Source organism: Carassius carassius, chromosome 13, assembly GCF_963082965.1.
Source record: "Carassius carassius chromosome 13, fCarCar2.1, whole genome shotgun sequence".
Taxonomy (NCBI): domain Eukaryota; kingdom Metazoa; phylum Chordata; class Actinopteri; order Cypriniformes; family Cyprinidae; genus Carassius; species Carassius carassius.
The window spans coordinates 14643095-14660591 of NC_081767.1; the positions used below are offsets into that span (position 1 = coordinate 14643095).

Here is a 17497-nt window from a genome sequence, read left to right on the forward strand (position 1 = left end):
CAGAGGATGCTCGGGATAGTTCATCCACAACTTTTTTCTTCTCCTGTTCATAAAGATCTGGCACAATCTTTTCACTCTAACCTCTTTCCTTCATCATTATATCTGACAGGGAATCCAAAATGCACAGGGCGTTCAAGCTCCTCCATTCCTCCGCTCGCCATTACCACTGAGTGTGGACTGAAAATGTGCAACTTTTTTTTTTCATAAATCAATCCGGGGGTCACGTGTGTGCCGAACCGAAGATATTGATCAATGATGATCCGTTGCACCACTACTATAGTGTGTCATTGCAGTTGCGTTTTAAAATACTACAACGAGCACCACGAAACCATTTAAAGAGGCGCATTCAGCGGTCTTCCTTGACAGGAAACAGTCAACAAAGTAAAATGATCTCCAACGTATGGCGCGCTCTCTTCATTTTATCAAATGATCATAATCACATCTATTCATTTTATAGTCCTGCTACTAGCATTTTAGTCAGACTAAAACCCCTTTAATTCGGGTGAGAAAGCTTTTTTTCCAAGTGGCTTTTGCACATAATAATAATAATAATACCGCTGCAGACGCATTTTGCAGCATTAAGGTAATTAATTGACCATTAATTTAAACAACGATCGATCATGGAAATTATCAAATATTGACATCCCTAAATACAAATGAGTTGGATGGAAAACTGGTTATTGTCTGCATCAAACCATGCTTCCGAAAAAATGTCATTCACCGTTCTGGGCAGCTCCAGCACACCTGTCTCTCCGAGCACGCTGCTGTCTGTGAGCGGGCCGGAGTAACGTCAGAGACAGTTTACTTTGGTAACGTCACGCTGCAGTGTTTGTTAGAGCGGTCAACTTCTCCACCCCATTTACAGAGTGAAATTCTCTGACTACCTTTATCTCCCAGGACTGTTGTTGAATCTTCCAAAACTTTTGGCTTGGGGTGCTTCACATGCAGCAGCAGCACTTTCCACCGCACCAATAACACGGGGCTGCCCGCCGACGTGCCTGACTTTAAATCGGCGCTACTAAACACGGATATCGGCCGATGCGATTATTAAAAAATGACAAATATCGGCCCGATATATCGGCCGACCGATATATCGGTCGACCTCTAGTCAGAATACTCTATCTGCCATCAGTGATTCATCTGTGTTATGAAGCATCGAGAATACTTTTTGTACATGAAGAAAACAAAAATGATGACTTTATTCAATAATTCCTCTCCTCTGTCTCTCTCAAATCAGCATAGCACAATTTTGGCAAATCTGAGCTGTAGACAAACGGCGTACGCTCTTCTGTGTCAACCCTGCTGTGCTGATGCTTTGTTTGCTTTCAAACCAAAGCGTAAATACACATAAAAAAAACGTATCTTATTGGGGCAGCAGACACAAAAGAGCATACGCCTGCGGTTGAATAACTGATGGCAGATGGTAAGGCTGGATGATTAATCAAAAAAGTAAATCGAAACCGAAATTCAGAACCTCTAAACAACGTAACTTTCCCATGCCGGTTATTTCTGTTTTTTAATCCTGTTAATACTTCCCCCTTAAAAGCATACTACCGTGTGTGTAGTCACATGACTCTGCCCTGTCCAGTCAGTGGCATAAAAGCAAAACACGGAGGTGAATGCCGGTTCAACAAAGTGATGGCCTTGCGTCTCCACTAAACTTTGTCAGTTGTAATTGTTTTATGGTTTGGACATTCAAGCGATTAGATGATCGGATTTGTATTATTAAATCGAGCTACCATGTTAGCGCTAGGGCTGTAAAAAAAAAAAAATAATAAAATAAAATAAAAATCCATATTCGAATGCAAAAATGTTGCATTCAAATTGAAGGTGTCCATCAAGGAGGCAGCTTTAAGGCCCGTCCCGGGTATACTTCACATTCCGCGTTTTGATCAGTCTCACACACAGCTTCATCCACACAGCTTTCAGAAGGCGGACGAGCTTGACGAGCAGTACCACTTCTGTCATCATTCGCTGTTGATAGCCGCGCACCCCATCCACGTGCAGGCACTTTTTGAGACCGGGTGGACGGATGAGCGGCTGTCTGCAAGCCCTCTTGATGACCAAAATTACATAATGCGTACGGTGCGCGTATGCGGATGGTCAAATTATACTTTGGCCTTTATCAGTGGCGCACGAGATGCGATGACAATATAAAAGTTTCATTGCATTATAATGTTTTTGTTAACCTATACAGTTGAAGCAACAAGATGCAGCGCTGCTGTGATGTTCAATCAAAATATAGCGGAAAAAGAGAATGTGGAGAAGATCTTGTTTACATCAAAACTGAAACCAAGCCATTCACACAAAACGCATATTTCACGCATTTTCTAGAGAGGGACGTCTTCTATTACCCTTGCACTCGCGTCTCACACAATAGAGCCGCATGTTTAGAAAGCCTTGTAAAATTAAGGTGTGTTCAGTTTTTTTCAAAAACATATCTTGGGACTTTATGGTGGGTTTTCCCCATCCTACTGCATCTCATGTTTAAATGAAAAATGTACTCTGTGTTATTGGCTTTCAACCCTTTGAATTAAACTATGCATGCACACATGGTGCTGTCTTGTTTATAGTTCTTTAAGCTACTTAATTATAATTGCTTTATAAACATTTTGGAGCCGGGGATTGAACCACCAACCTTCCGGTTTGTAGACATACATGAACCACTGAGCCACTGCTGCCCGCATTTGGATAATATAAAAAAATATCTCACCTTTAATAGTCAATCATATTTACAGTACAAACCTTGACAGTGAACTATGAGGGCAAAAAAAAAAACCGAAACAAAATAATCGTTCATTAATCGTAATCGAGGTAAAATGTTCAATTAATCAAGGTTTTGATTTTAGGCCATAATCGTCCATCCCTAGCAGATGGACTATTCTGACGATGCTTTTCATACTTTCCTGGACCTTGACACTGTTATTTGTCAGTCTATGGGACAGTCTACAGCCTACCAGTTTTCATCCAAAATGTCTTAAATTGTGCTTTGAAGATGAACGAAGCTTTTATGGGGTTTGGAATGACATGGGGGTAAGTGAATAATAGAACCTGACCGATATATCGGCCGATATGAGCTTATTGCATTTAAATCGGCATCAGCGTTTATAACGGCCGATGAAACATGAGAAACAGAGTCTCATGCTTCACTCATGTTATGAGTGTTGCATAGTTTGCCCACCAGAGGGAGCTCTGCAACTCCCCAGTTGACAACAGCGCCAGAAATCCACTACAGAAGAAAGCTATCAGCCAAGCCACAGGAGGTGCACTCTTTTGACGGTGAGTCTGTCGTTCGTCATGTGAAATTGTAGATTGTAGATTTAGTTCATACACTGTATATAAAAACAGTGTGGTAGTTCTAGCTAACGGTCCTATCATTATCACTTCTAAATATTCTGTAACATCACTTACAGCCGCTTATGCATTGCTATATTAGATTAGCAACAAAGCTAATACCATGTTTATCAGTGGAAGAGCGCGAATGTTAATAAGAGGTCAAACTATAACGTTAGCTTTTAACTTATTCTAAATATATCTGCAGATAATATATCTAAATATATCTGCACATTATGACCGCGTAACTGTGGCAGGGGGCCGCGTGTAGTCAATGACTAGAAGTTATGTACAGCGTGCCTCGAAAAAACAACCACTGTTACGTTACTCTAACGCTAATATAGCTTCCTTTTTTAGCAAGCACCTTAAATGCTTGCTATGAACTTGTTTGAAGGTGGTTCTTCTTAAAATTGACAGCGGTGTGTTCATGACACTAACGTTAACCATTCAACTTCGAATTGATTTGACTTAATCTTCCGGTAACAGTAGGCTAACTTTACGTTCGCCAGCACATGACGATGTTTTGATTCAGACTGCACAGAGAGAAGAGATGATGTACGGGTCCGTTGTGAATGTGTCTGTGAGAGCAAATAGTGTAGTTACAGTAACTACAGTAGCTGCGTCAGAAATGATTAAACCAGAGGGGACATGTAAATAAATGTGAGCTGAACAAGCGCTTTTTTTCTTTTTTACATATTGTTTCAAAGCAACTTTACAGACATAACAGGAAAATGTTGTAATAATATTGTTAAATATAAGTAGGTAATAGGTCATACCTATTGCTTGAAAAATAAAAAAAATATATATATTTTTAATTTGTGCCTATGTAGGAGATCCCTGTTTATTATTATTATAATTCTAATGATGACATGAGTAATGATACATGGTGATATTAATACACATGCTTATTCTTTCTCTGTCTCTCTTTCTGCCTACAGATGGCTGAAAAAGGTGAATGCTGTAGCAGCAAAGTGTGGGACTACTTCTGCAAATACTTTAACTTTAGTATTATAATTTATTTACAGTACACACACAGACTGTTAAAACCAGCTTCAACTGGAAGAAAGTAAAAGTGTTAAATGTTTAAAACCAGACTGTTTTTTGATCATTAAAAAAATATATACTTTTGATGTGCAATTGTTTATTCATTGAGACTGTAATCTAAGGCTTTTTTTAACATAATCCCTTCTGGAAAATGGTTTATACAGCCCACATACATAGAATAGGCAGATATTTTGCTATTGAATGTTGTGTAAGTGCAGTTTATAGGAAATGGGTCTAATATCCAGTTTATTTTCAAAATCAAAATATCGGCTTATAAATCGGCTCTTCTCGAGTTAATATCGGCATCGGCCCCAAAAAATCCATATCGGTCGGGCTCTAGTGAATAATGACAAAATTCTCACTTTGGAATGGAGTATCCCTTTAAAGACCAATCTCTTTAACCTGGCTTACACATAGCACAGTAACACATTTCTAATATTCTAATCTGTTAAAGGATTTTTAGGCTAGACTAATTAGGTCTACCTGAACTGGGAACACTTCCCATAACACCCAATGTATTTGCTATATCGTTACAAGAAAGAACCTACGCTAATATTAGTCTGTTTCTCTCTTATTCTGAGGTCACTGTAGCCACCAGATCTAGTCTGTATCCAGATCAGATGGCCAATGCAGTCACCCGGATCCAGTATGTATCCAGACCAGATGGTGGTTCAGCAGCTAGGGAGGACCTCTACAGCCCTGAATGTCAGCAGAGACCAGGAAAACAAGATGCGCCCCAGAGACAGATCCCCAGTCAGAACACACAGAGACAAGAACACAGGAACCAGATAATTCTTCTGCACAATCTGACCTTTCTGCAGCCTGGATTGAACTGCTGGTTTTGTCTGGCCAGAGGAGAACTGGCCCCCCAGCTATGCCTGGTTTCACCCAAGGTTTTTACTCCATTCTGTCAACATTATAGTTAGTGTTGTCAAAAGACCTGGTACTTGGGTACCAAGTCGGTACTAAAAAAAATGAAAATGTCACGGTACCAGGTTTCTTTAAGTACCGGTGGTACGGAGTACCCGGGCAACCCGGTTCTTGACGCACACAGAGCTATGATTTCCGCGAAGCAGAAAATGCGGACGGAATCTCAAAATCCAGTCATGAAAAATGAAACTTACATTTTAATATGGACAGTCACGGAATTTGTCAAAGTTAGCATAAATTAAACAAATCAAATCTCCATATGGACCAGTATCACAAAAGTTGGTTGAAATATGAATCCTGCATATTCTGTGTGTCTCTGTGTGAATTAATGAATGGCAGAAACATGCAGGTTTGTTTACTACATAGACTGAAGCGCGTGACGCTTACAGTAATTTCAGCATCTGCCATCTCAATGAGGACATAAAGACATAAACAACATCACCAGAACTGTTCTGAGTCACTTCACAAGCATTTTACCATTTCATTTGAGTAAAACCAGTGTCAATTTGAAGGTTTAAGGTAACCAGACAAAATAAAAGTTCATTTTTACATAAAGGCATTATGCTAGAAGAATGTGTTAGTAGAATGTATGTGATACTGCTACTACTGTTGAAAAAATTAATAAAACTATTTTTTAAAGAAATAAATCACACAATATTTCCTCCATGTTTTAATTTTAATAGCAAATCCACTTTATTTACCAAAAAATAAAATGTGTTTAAATTTCATTAATTAAAAGAATTTGGGTGAAACTTGTTTACTGTTTTTCATTATTATATTACTTGTAGAAAAACTTTAAACAAAATTGTAAATAAGTATAAAGAATGGCATTGGTTTTATTATTAGTGATCAATTTTTTTAATTAGCATATTTTTGTGTTTTGCTTTGGTACCGAATTTGTTACCGAGAACCGTGGATCGAATACTGAAATTTTGGTACTGTGACAACACTAACTGGAGTTTTGGTTCCTTGCCGTTGTCGCCTCTTGCTTGCTTAGTTGGGGACACTTCATTTCCAGCGATGTTGTTGACTTGATTGCACAGATACTATTTAAACAACTGAGCTGGATGATGACATCACTGAATTCAAAGATTAACTGCTTTTAATGAAAAAAATGGTCTTTTCTATTGTCATTTTGCATTACTGACACACTATTTTTCTAATGCTGTACAGTTGCTTTGACAGTCTGTATTTAGTGACTTGGTGACTTGACATATCATCATATGTATTTTATAGAGGTCGACCGATGTATCAGTTTTGCTGATTAATCGGCACCGATAATTGATTGCTAGAACAATCGGTTAACGGCAAATATCCATTCCGATAGTTTTCTGGGTTGTGTTCGTTGCTGGAGCGGCGGCGAAGGGTCTGTTTTCATTATACTGTGCTAGAGCGGCCTCTAGTGATTGAAATCACTGATAGCACATGCTGTTTGTTTAGACATGTGATGCTGCATGCTTAACAGAGCGAGAAATGTCAGACCCAGATTTAAATGCAGCTGACAGAAAATCCTTCCGTGCCTCAGAGTGCCATTCACATAGTTTTCCATTAAATTACATTATATTTGCCTTGAACCATTGTTAATGTACATATAGGGCTGGGTATTGTTCAAAATCGTTCGATCCGGTGCCAATTTCGATACCTCAGTTTCGATACCGGTGTTTAAAAATCCATTTCAACATTAACACAAATACATTAAACAAAACTTTTATTTTTCACCTTAATTAAAACAAATTCTGGTAACACTTCACACTCAGGATAACATTATTAATACAACTGGTTGTGCTTTTTGGATAGGGGTGCACCATTCAGGGGCGGACTGGGACCAAAAGTTGCCCTGGACTTTCTGGCCCACAGCAGCCCACCACATCATAACGCAAACGCCCCTGTTTTGATGTCATTTATTAATTTAATATTTAAGTAAACAGTTTGGGGATTTTAACCAATAGGGCAACTGATCCTCCGTTGAAAAAAAAGAAAAGAGAGAAAAAAAGAACAGCAGCTGTTCATTTAGCGACTCCTAGTGAGCGATACATGCTCATCAAGACACAAACATTCTTCTAGAACTCACACTTTGCATTCAGTTAGCAGATCCATACGAATCATGCATGAAATAGAAGTTTATAAACTCAAACGATAGCTTTATGTGCTTTACAGATGAACTTGAATTCTTTATTCTTTCGAGATGTTCAATAATAGATAATCTTTGGCTCTGTAATACAAGTTCATGATCCGATTAGTGAACCAATGATTCTTTTGAGTCAATCTTTTAAAATAATAAATTATTTTGTTTAACGAAACCAGTTTGGAAACCAGTGTTTCACAAACTGGATAGATCTGAGGTGCAGGGCTTGCAAAATCGTTAGCCCCACGTCCCGGGGCTATTGTGTTTTCCAGTCCGATGGGCTATCGTGAATAGTGATGTAAAATTCCTAATTTGATTCGCGTTGTTCACTCGCTTGAAGGGGTGAAACGGATCGTAGCTGATCGTTTGCACTTGTTTCTAAATATTGCTGATTCAAGCGTTTTCAACAATTCGCGCGCGTTCGGAGCTTGCGCGCACTCATTCAAAGCTGGCGCTGCGAGCAGCATTTCAGACAATGCGCGTACAGAGAATGAATTCATCTTTCGCGTATCGTAACTTCTGAATGAACACATACACACACAATTATATCAAAATAATTGTCTCTGCAAGTATTCTCGTAAACACAGTCGGTTATGTTTTAAGTGAACGTATACAGTGGCCTGCTGCTTAGAGAAATTCGCTGCACCGGAAAAATCTGTTTCTCTCCCTCTGTTTTTTAGACGACGTGAAAGGGGGCGTGTTTCAAGATACACAATGGAGTAGACCAACCTAAACAGGGAGGGAGGGCAAAACACTCATCCAAACAAATGCTTCATTAACACCGGCTTTGGTTGCACTTTTATAAAGTGTAGCCACACTTTAGACCTCTTTGGCATTGTAAAACGGAAACGTTTTGAGAAAAAACAACTACACTTGTGTTGTGTGACTGCGAGTATCTTCAGAAATCCTCCCCGTCACGTCACGTGGTGGTGGACAGCCAATCACGGCGAATTTAGGTCCTTACATGCACATATGCTACAAGCTCACACAGACACAGCCGCTTGTCAAAAAAAAAAAAAAAACGGCTGCTTGGCTTTAGGAACCGAAATTTGGCACCGAAAGATAAATAATTTTTCGATACTCATAGTATCGAAGTTTTTCGTTCAATACCATAAAGGCATCGAAGTTCGGGACCCAGCCCTATGGACATATATTTTTGACTTTCTGTGGCTCTAATAAAGTCTGCATGCTTAATTTATAGAGCTTTAATATAATTTATATGCTTTATATGCTGTATGCTTTAATTTATAGAGAGATTCCCTTTTGCTCCGTTTTTTTAAACAATGAACTTCAAACTTATCTATTCCTCTGTTAATTCTTGAAGTAAACTTGTGCGCGTTTGGTGAATAAATAAACAGTTTAGACTGCTGCTCGGGTTGAATGCGATGCATCCGGAGTGTGTGAGATACAGTTCTCCTAGTCTCAGCGCTGCTCTTTTATTTTTTATTAGATAATCATTAAGTGTTCAAGAATAGAAGCAGAAAATGCAGACGGGATTGCAGAATCCATTCATAAAATGGGGCAGCTGTGGCCTAATGGTTAGAGAGCCGGACTAGTTACCAGAAGGTCGCCAGTTCGAGTCTCGGTGCTGGCAGGAGTTGTAGGTGGGAGGGAGTGAATGAACAGCGCTCTCTTCCACCCTCAATACCATTACCATTTGGATGGGTTAAAAGCAGAGCACGAATTCCTGCTTTTAACCCATCCAAATGGTAATGGTATTGAGGGTGGAGAGAGCACTGTACATTCACTCACCCCACCTACATTTCCTGCCAGCCCGAGACTCGAACTCACAACCCTTCGATTGCGAGTCCGACTCTCTAACCATTAGGCCACGACTTCCCCTTCCACTTCTCACTGCTTCGGGCAAATGTCACAAATAAAATAAATAAAGCGGAATTCACAGTTTAAAGCGGAATGTCACAATTAACAATGAATTAATCAAAAGTAGGTCATTACACAAATCGTGATATGAACTAGTATCTGTAACTAAGCCGCAGAAGTCAATTTAAATATGAGTTCTGGCATGATTGTTAATGAATGGCATGCATGGTTTAATTTTTTACAGATAACATTATTGAAGCGCGTGACGCTCGCAATGATTTCAGCATCTGCAGTCTCACTAAATGAGTAGGGACGGGTACCGAAACCCGGTATTAAAATGGCCCCGGGGCTAAATTATGAAAGACCGTAGTATCAGTAAGATCTGATGCTATCGGTTCTGCTTTCGGTACTGGAGGAAAAAAAAAATTAATGTACTATGTATTTTTGCTTAATAATGTTATCATGCACATTTTATCCTACCAAACATTTCTAATTTGCGATATTAAGACGTTTGTCTGTGAGATCTGAGAGATCTCTCATGCGCGCCGCGGAGGCTGTCTGTCAGTCACAAACACACACACACAACAAGAACGAGCGCGGCGCACAAACACGCATAAGGGGCCGTTCACATATCGCGTCTTTTGCGCGCACAAGTTTGTTATTTCAAATGTAGGCGCGCGGTATGCGCGCTCATAATGCAAGCGACGATTTAGCAACGGCAGACTCCTCAGGAGCGCAAGTGCCCAAAGGCTTTGGGAAAAAAAATCAGAAAGCGGCGTTCCTATCGTTTTCCACGCGTTTTTAGACGCGATATGTGAACGGCCCCTTACAGTACGAAAACTCCCGCTTAATACAAAGAGTGACGATGGCGGAGACAGCAAAACGTTCCAAAGTGTGGTTATACTTCACTAGAGTTAATGCAGACAACGTTGGTTGTCATAAGTGCAACAAGATTTTTGCATGTAAGGGCAGAAACAAGCAATCTGTCAAAGCATCTTTCAAAAGTGCATTGACAGAGAAATGCAAAGTTTTTGACTGCCTAACACAACACAAAGTAACACAACACAAAGTACCGATAAGAATACCGTTAAAGTACCGGACTGTTAAGCAGTATCGGTAAGAGTAGTAATACCATTAAAACCTTAACGATACCCATCCCTATAAATGAGCACATAAATACATGAACATCTCCAGAACCGCTCAGAGAGCCTTCATGAGCATCTGACCGTTTGATTGGAGTAAAATCTACCATCATATCACATACACAGAACTGTAAAGATAATTAACAGATAAATTAAATTAATATTTCATGATTTGATAACCAGAAAAATTTAAATACACAACACAGAATTTTTAGGGGGGGGGGGGTGGAATCATAAGGCTTCTTAAAAAAAATGAATAAATTAAGTTGTTTTATGCATTCAAATAATTAGACATGCTAAAAAACAGAATTTAGTAACAATAAAAAAATATGGTGAGAACAAATTAAATGTTATAGGGCCCTAAAAGTAAACTTATTATTACAATATTACTAGTATGTTGCAGTACGTTTTTATTTATTTTTTAAAAAAAAATTATAAATAAAGCACTATTTTAGATTTTGTTCAGTATACATTTTTAAAACTATCAGTTAATTAATCTGTATCGTCCAGTGTGGTTCAAACTAGATATTGGTATTGGCAAAATCCACTATCAGTCAACCTCTAATATTATACTTTATATATTGCAACAATATTGAAAAAAGGTTCAATTAAAATGGAGACAACTATCTGTCTATTTTAATAGTGCACATAGAATACTGCTAAAAGAGGTCATATGTAATGCTAATAATTAGAGCCCGACCGATATATCGGCCGGCCGATATAAGCTAATTGCATTTAAATCGGCATCGGCATTTATAACGGCCGATGAAACATGAGAAACAGAGTCTCATGCTTCACTCATGTTATGAGTGTTGCATAGTGTGCCCACCAGAGGGAGCTCTGCAGCTCCAGAGTTAACAACAGCGCCAGAAGTCCACTACAGAAGAAAGCGATCACAAGCCACGGAGATGTAACTTACTGTTTTGACGGTGAGTCTGTCGTTCGTCATGTGAAATGATTGTAGATTTAGTTCATACCCTGTATATAAAAACTGTGTGGTAGTTCTAGCTAACGGTCCTATCATTATCACTTCTAAATATTCTGTAACATCACTTACAGCCGCTAATGCATTGCAATATTAGATTAGCTACAAAGCTAATACCATGTTTATCAGTGGAAGAGCGCGAACGTTAATAGGAGGTCAAACTATAACGTTAGCGTTTAACTTATTCTTATTCTATTGCGGTGTGTTTCCCACATAATGACCGCGTAATTGAGCCTTTCACACAGGACGCGGTATGCACGGCGCTTGCCGCTGGGTTCAGCGTTGCCCTTCAGATACAACGCAATTTGCGCTGCGCTGCACTATGGCGTAGGCGGAGTCTTAAAAACGTTTAGCGGGAGCTCTTTCATAGTCTGTTGTTCCTCCTTTCGGTCAGGAGCAAACATGTATCTGTCCTGTTGTAAGAAGCGAGCGATAGCGCTAGTCCTGCTGATGAGAATTAAGAGAGAAGCAAGGAAGAAGAGGCTACCCTCAGGTCCAGAGAACAATTTGGTGAATTCAGGCTGGTTACGCTAATAGCTTCCTTTTAAGCAGGCCCCTTAAATGCTTGCTATTAACTTGTTTGAAGGTGGTTCTTCTCAAAATTGACAGCGGGTTGTTCATGACACTAACGTTAACCATTCAACTTCGAATTGATTCCGTAATCTTCCGGTAATAGTAGGCAAGACGATGTAATGTGAGAGCAAATATAGTGTAGTTACAGTAACTACAGTAGGTGCGTCAGAAATGATTAAACCAGAGGGGACATGTAAATAAATGTGAGCTGAACAAGCGCTTTTTTTTTTTTTTTTTTTTTTTTTTACATATTGTTTCAAAAGCAGCTTTACAGACATAACAGGAAAATGTTGAAATAATATTGTTAAATATAAGTAGGTAATACCTATTGCTTGACAAATAAAAAAATATATATATTTCTCATTTTTGACTATGTAGGAGATCCCTGTTTATTATTATTATAATTCTAATGATGACATGAGTAATGATACATGGTGATATTATTAATACACATGCTTATTCTTTCTCTGGCTCTCTTTCTGCCTACAGATGGCTGAAAAAGGTGAATGCTGTAGCAGCAAAGTGTGGGACTACTTCTGCAAATACTTTATTATTATAATTTATTTACAGTACACACACAGACTGTTAAAACCAGCTTCAACTGGAAGAAAGTAAAAGTGTTAAATGTTTAAAACCAGACTGTTTTTTGATCATTAAAAAATATATACTTTTGATGTGCAATTGTTTTTTCATCGAGAGAGGGAGGGAGGGAGAGCAAACTTAAAAGAATTTGAGAAAAGAGAAGCTGTAGCTGAGTTAAATGAACGAGCTAAAACGTAAGAAGGGGGAGGGACAGAGGGAGGACTGTAGCTAGAAAATTCAAATTCAATCAGAAAGTGATCGGAGATAGCAACATTAGTGATATCAAGTTTGTCGACTGATATCCCTGATGACAGAACAAGGTCCAATGTGTGTCCCTTGATATGAGTAGAGCCACAAATTGATTGAGTAAGGTTAAAAGAGTCGAGTAACGCTAAAAATTCATTCACCATCGGCTTAGTTGAGCAACAGACATGAATATTAAAATCACCAAGAATCAGCATCTTGTCAGACTGAATGGCCAAGGCAGACAGAAGGTCAGAGAAATCATGTATGAAGCAGCCAGTAGCTTTAGGTGATCTGTAGACCAGTGCACATAACAGGGGTGTTTGCAGACAATTTGCAAGTATAAACAGCTGAACTTCAAAAGAGGGGTAGTTTTTTACAGGAAGGATTTTGCATTTGAATATATTTTTAAAAACTGTAGCTAGGCCACCACCACGGCCAGAGATCCTTGGGGAATTTAGGAAACCCCACTGAGGAGGACATAATTCGGTGAAAGGGGATAAATCACCAGTACGAAGCCAAGTTTCAGTTACAAATAAAATGTCCAACTCATGTGATGTGATAATGTCATTTAGAATGAATGTCTTATTAGCTACAGAACGGGCATTTATGAGAGCAAATTTAACTGGCAAAGATCGAGTTGTTGAATTAGTAGAGAAAGGTCCATTAAAGCAAAGTGAACGGAGACACGCCGAATCCACTCCACCACGGGAAAGGAAGGTAGCGTGTATCTGAGCCTTATACAGTCTATGATCCGAGCATGCGCGTCTGGTTTTTGTTAATAGAGCAAAAGAAATCTGCGTGCGAGCGGATATTCGCGTTCGTGCATTATTTTAATGTGCTTCCGCGTTACAATAATGCGCTCTCACTGCTGCTTCTGAACCGTGTACACATAACTTACTGTATACGCACTGCAGATGGAGTATGTGTGAACCTTGGGCAATAAATATATTGGGCAAAACATATAACACCGCTACAGTGAGCTCTATGACCAATACATACAGACGGTTGGTCTGGGAATGCCCCCGTGAACGCCCCGTCACGAGATGTGAATTTAGCCTGTGGGTGAAAACATTGCCTTGGCGCCAATTTAAATACACTGGACAATCATGCCGAAGAGTTGCTGTGTCATTTTCTGTACCTCCAATAAACTAACAAATTTTGAATTGAAGTTATGATCAAGAGAAGTTGTGGAAATCGCAAGACTAAGCATGTGTATGTGTGCAGTCGGCATATCATCACAGTAGGCTACGTTAACATTGTGTTCATTATTAAAGGGTCATGAAACCCCAGACTACTTATTCTAAGATTTTAGCGGAGGTGTTTGTGTTGCACATCATAGAAGACAATGTTAGCATCCGCTAATTTTAACTGTTTGAGAAAATTGGTTAATTTTTAGCTTTTTTGCTCTATTTTCATCTTCCGGATTTAGAATCTACATTGTGTTGACGTCACGATTTTTGACGTGGCAATGGACTATAGTACATTGATGACGCGTCGGTGTCTATTCAATTATTCATGAGATTGCGTGTTTATCCTATGAGAAGACGCTTAGCTTAATTATTCACAACAGCATGTGTTAATTTGCTATGAAAGACTCATCAGACTGTGAAATGACATCGCACACATTAACAGAGAAACATTCATGGATTGCAGAAGAGTGTTTATTTTTTCTTTGTAATAAGAGTTCGGCACAAACGCGATTCATTCACTTGGTGAGTGTAACCGTTTTTATAGCTCTGTGACACAACCTGTCAGAAGGCTTAAATAAACGCCACAGAATAATATATGCGTCTCATTTGTGAGTCGCTTTGAATAAAAGCATCTGCTAAAGCCTGGTTCACACAGCAGGATAATTAGGCCGATTTTAGCCCCGATTGACACCTTCCGACAATCTTAAGGATGCTCCGATTATCGTAAAATAATCTGATCAGATATTCCTGCCGTGTGTGGTGTGTTAAGACTGCTCTCCTCTGCTCGGAAGGACGTCGGGACCGCTCCGATCTCAAATCGGGGATATTCAACATGTTGGATTTATTTGGCCTGATTTCTTCTCGTGTGTGGTGTCCCCCGAGGACAAACGATCACGCAGCCTGTGGACTGTGGCATGTAGCCAATCAGAAAGCGAGGTGACGAGGCGGCGAGGAAGTACAGGGAAACAAAATCAAAACAGGCTGCGGCATGGCGCACCAGAGAGTCCGGTGGACGTCGGAGATGGAGGACTTTGTCTCCACTTCTTTGACCATCGCCTTTTCTTGAGTTTCTTATGCTTTTTTTTCGGTTACAAACAAAGCACAAACTATGGCCACTGCATCCTCTTTGTCCGCCATGATTGTTTACTCTGAAGTCACGTTTGATCTCGAGGGATTTCGCGAGATTTCCCATCTGACCTGGGAATGCTCGGGAGTCAAATCGGTTCGTGTGTGATGTGTTGATTTTGCCGTGTGGCTGCACACCACACACTGTATGACCAAAACTGTTAGACCCGTGATTTTTTATCGCCTTGTGTGGGATCTCTCAGGTTTGGAAATTCGGCTGACAATTTTAAAATCGTCCCGTGTGAACCAGGCTTAAATGTGTAATATGTTTTCGATGCAGAGTGCAAATGGCTGTGCATTTATTTGTGCTTTTAGCTCGATGGGAGCGAAATGAAACTCTGAACGCAAAGCTTTGTGTGCTTTCTGTCTCCCCTCTTTCTTCCCCCTCCCCCGGTCCGCTGCACACCACGCCCACTTTTTTAGCATTTTTTAAAACCGTGGTGAGAACTAACCTGTGCTGAAATGGGGGGGTTTCATGACCCTTTGACTTTATCAAAACTGTGTAAGGTTGTTTCAGAAAGTGGCATGCATATATAATTAGCCTTATCATTCTACCTTAAGCAACACTTATGTCACGTTAGCCTAGTGTCAAACATAAACTCGCATGAAAACGCATCTGCTAAGTCTACGTGATACGCAGGTATATGCCGTATACCCACCTGAAAAGGCCAAGGATTTCCGTATAACGTTACCCATTTAAAAAAAGCGTGAGGATACATTACAACTTAGTTTTGTGTCAGAACTTTCACACTTTCATTCATAAATATAATTTATAATTTTTTGCCATTTGTCTAGATTTAGATTTTGTTTGACATCTTTACTTAGTGATTACTTTGTCTAATGTCTGTTCTAGAGACATTTTACAACTTTTTGATAAAGCTTGTTTCAAATTTTCAAATTTATACTGAATGCATTTATGACTGTAAGCATGTCTGTGTGTGTCAAAATCGTGATTAAAATCGAAGTCGCAAAATTTATCAAAAAATCGTGATAGGTTTTTTTTTGTCCATATCGCACAGCCCTAATTCAGAGTTGTTAACAGTGTAAAAGAGATGGATTCTCATGGCTAAACATGTTCAAAGTTTTAAAAAATAATTTAGAAGAATTACATACACATTTCTTTTTTTTTTTTTTTTTAGGTACAAGTTTCAGCTGTTTTTTTCGATCGAGGATCTAATGACGTAGACAAGAACGGAAGTCCTTATATGAGCATTTCTCCCGGAAAAGCACGCCTGCACACACACATTGACCAGAGGAGAGCGAGAACTATTCAACAGTAATTTGTTCATGGAATTTATTTGGAATGTACTATTTATTACTAGCAATCTTCATTCTAACGTTACTTATTAACAAATGATTATATTTGAGAAGTGTTCTTATTGCTTCTTAAGCATATTACTTAACATTGCAGAAAAGGCAGTTTTGCTTATTTATAGATTAATATACTTTTAGGATAAACATTTCAGCTAGATTCAGTTCCGTTTACTCTTTAAATGCTGCAATCGTGAAAATAACTCTAACTGAACCATGTTATGAAACTCTGGAGCCTAATGAAATCCATTAATGTAAAAAAACAATAGCCTGTAATATTTCACACTTGATTAGCTCAGTGGCTAAGGTTTGTTCTCGGCTCACTGGTTAAGCACAGCTTGTAACTTATACATTTAGATTGATTTTAGGGCGGTCCAGACAACAATAAACCTGAATGATGAGGATAGATTTGATTCATAATTAAGGGCCTTACATGTACAGTTCAATATAAAGTTTCGTCTAAGAATTGCGATATTTTGCTCGTGTCTTTCTCCGGTACTCTTACCCCATGTTTCGCCTGCAGTTCTGCCATACGTTGACGCCTAATGGCTTCCAATTCTTCATCAGCCATGATTTTTAAATAACGTTACACAACAAGCACCCAAAGAAAAATACGACACGCTTCGTGTGCGTGTTCTGCTTCTGCATACATGGAGAGATACAGCGAGCGAGTGAAGCTACTTCTTCTTGTTTCCAGTTTAACGGCGGTTGGCATCGAGGTAATTGATGCATTACCTCCCCCTTCTGCTCCGGAGTGTGGATCAGATCCGCCAGAGCCCTACTTGGCACTTTCAGGAACGCATACTGCTGTGTCCGAAAGCGCTCCCTATCCACTAAACAGTGCACTATATCGGGTATCAGCCATTTTGTAGTGCTGTCCGAATTCTGAGTGAACTACTTAATTCCCTACATTTGTCCACTACTTTTGGAGTACAACGGAACAATAACATATGTGATATAATAGATTTATAATAGCACAAATTATATGTATAATATGAATAATACCATAATAAATAACTAAACAATAGATTAATAATAGCAAGAAGAATATGTAATATCAAGGGTGGAATAATACAAAATAGACAAAAAT

General features: G+C 39.1%; 1 protein-coding gene across 1 annotated transcript in view; it reads right to left on the reverse strand.

The window, feature by feature from the left end:
- pdcd5 (programmed cell death 5) overlaps nt 1-17155 on the reverse strand; it is a 60428-nt gene extending 43273 nt beyond the window's left edge. The window contains exon 1 of the mRNA XM_059564792.1: nt 16913-17155. Coding sequence (XP_059420775.1) covers nt 16913-16978 — 66 coding nt within the window. The 5' untranslated portion in view covers nt 16979-17155. The remainder of the gene's footprint in view (nt 1-16912) is intronic.
- Between the last annotated feature and the right edge of the window lie 342 nt (nt 17156-17497).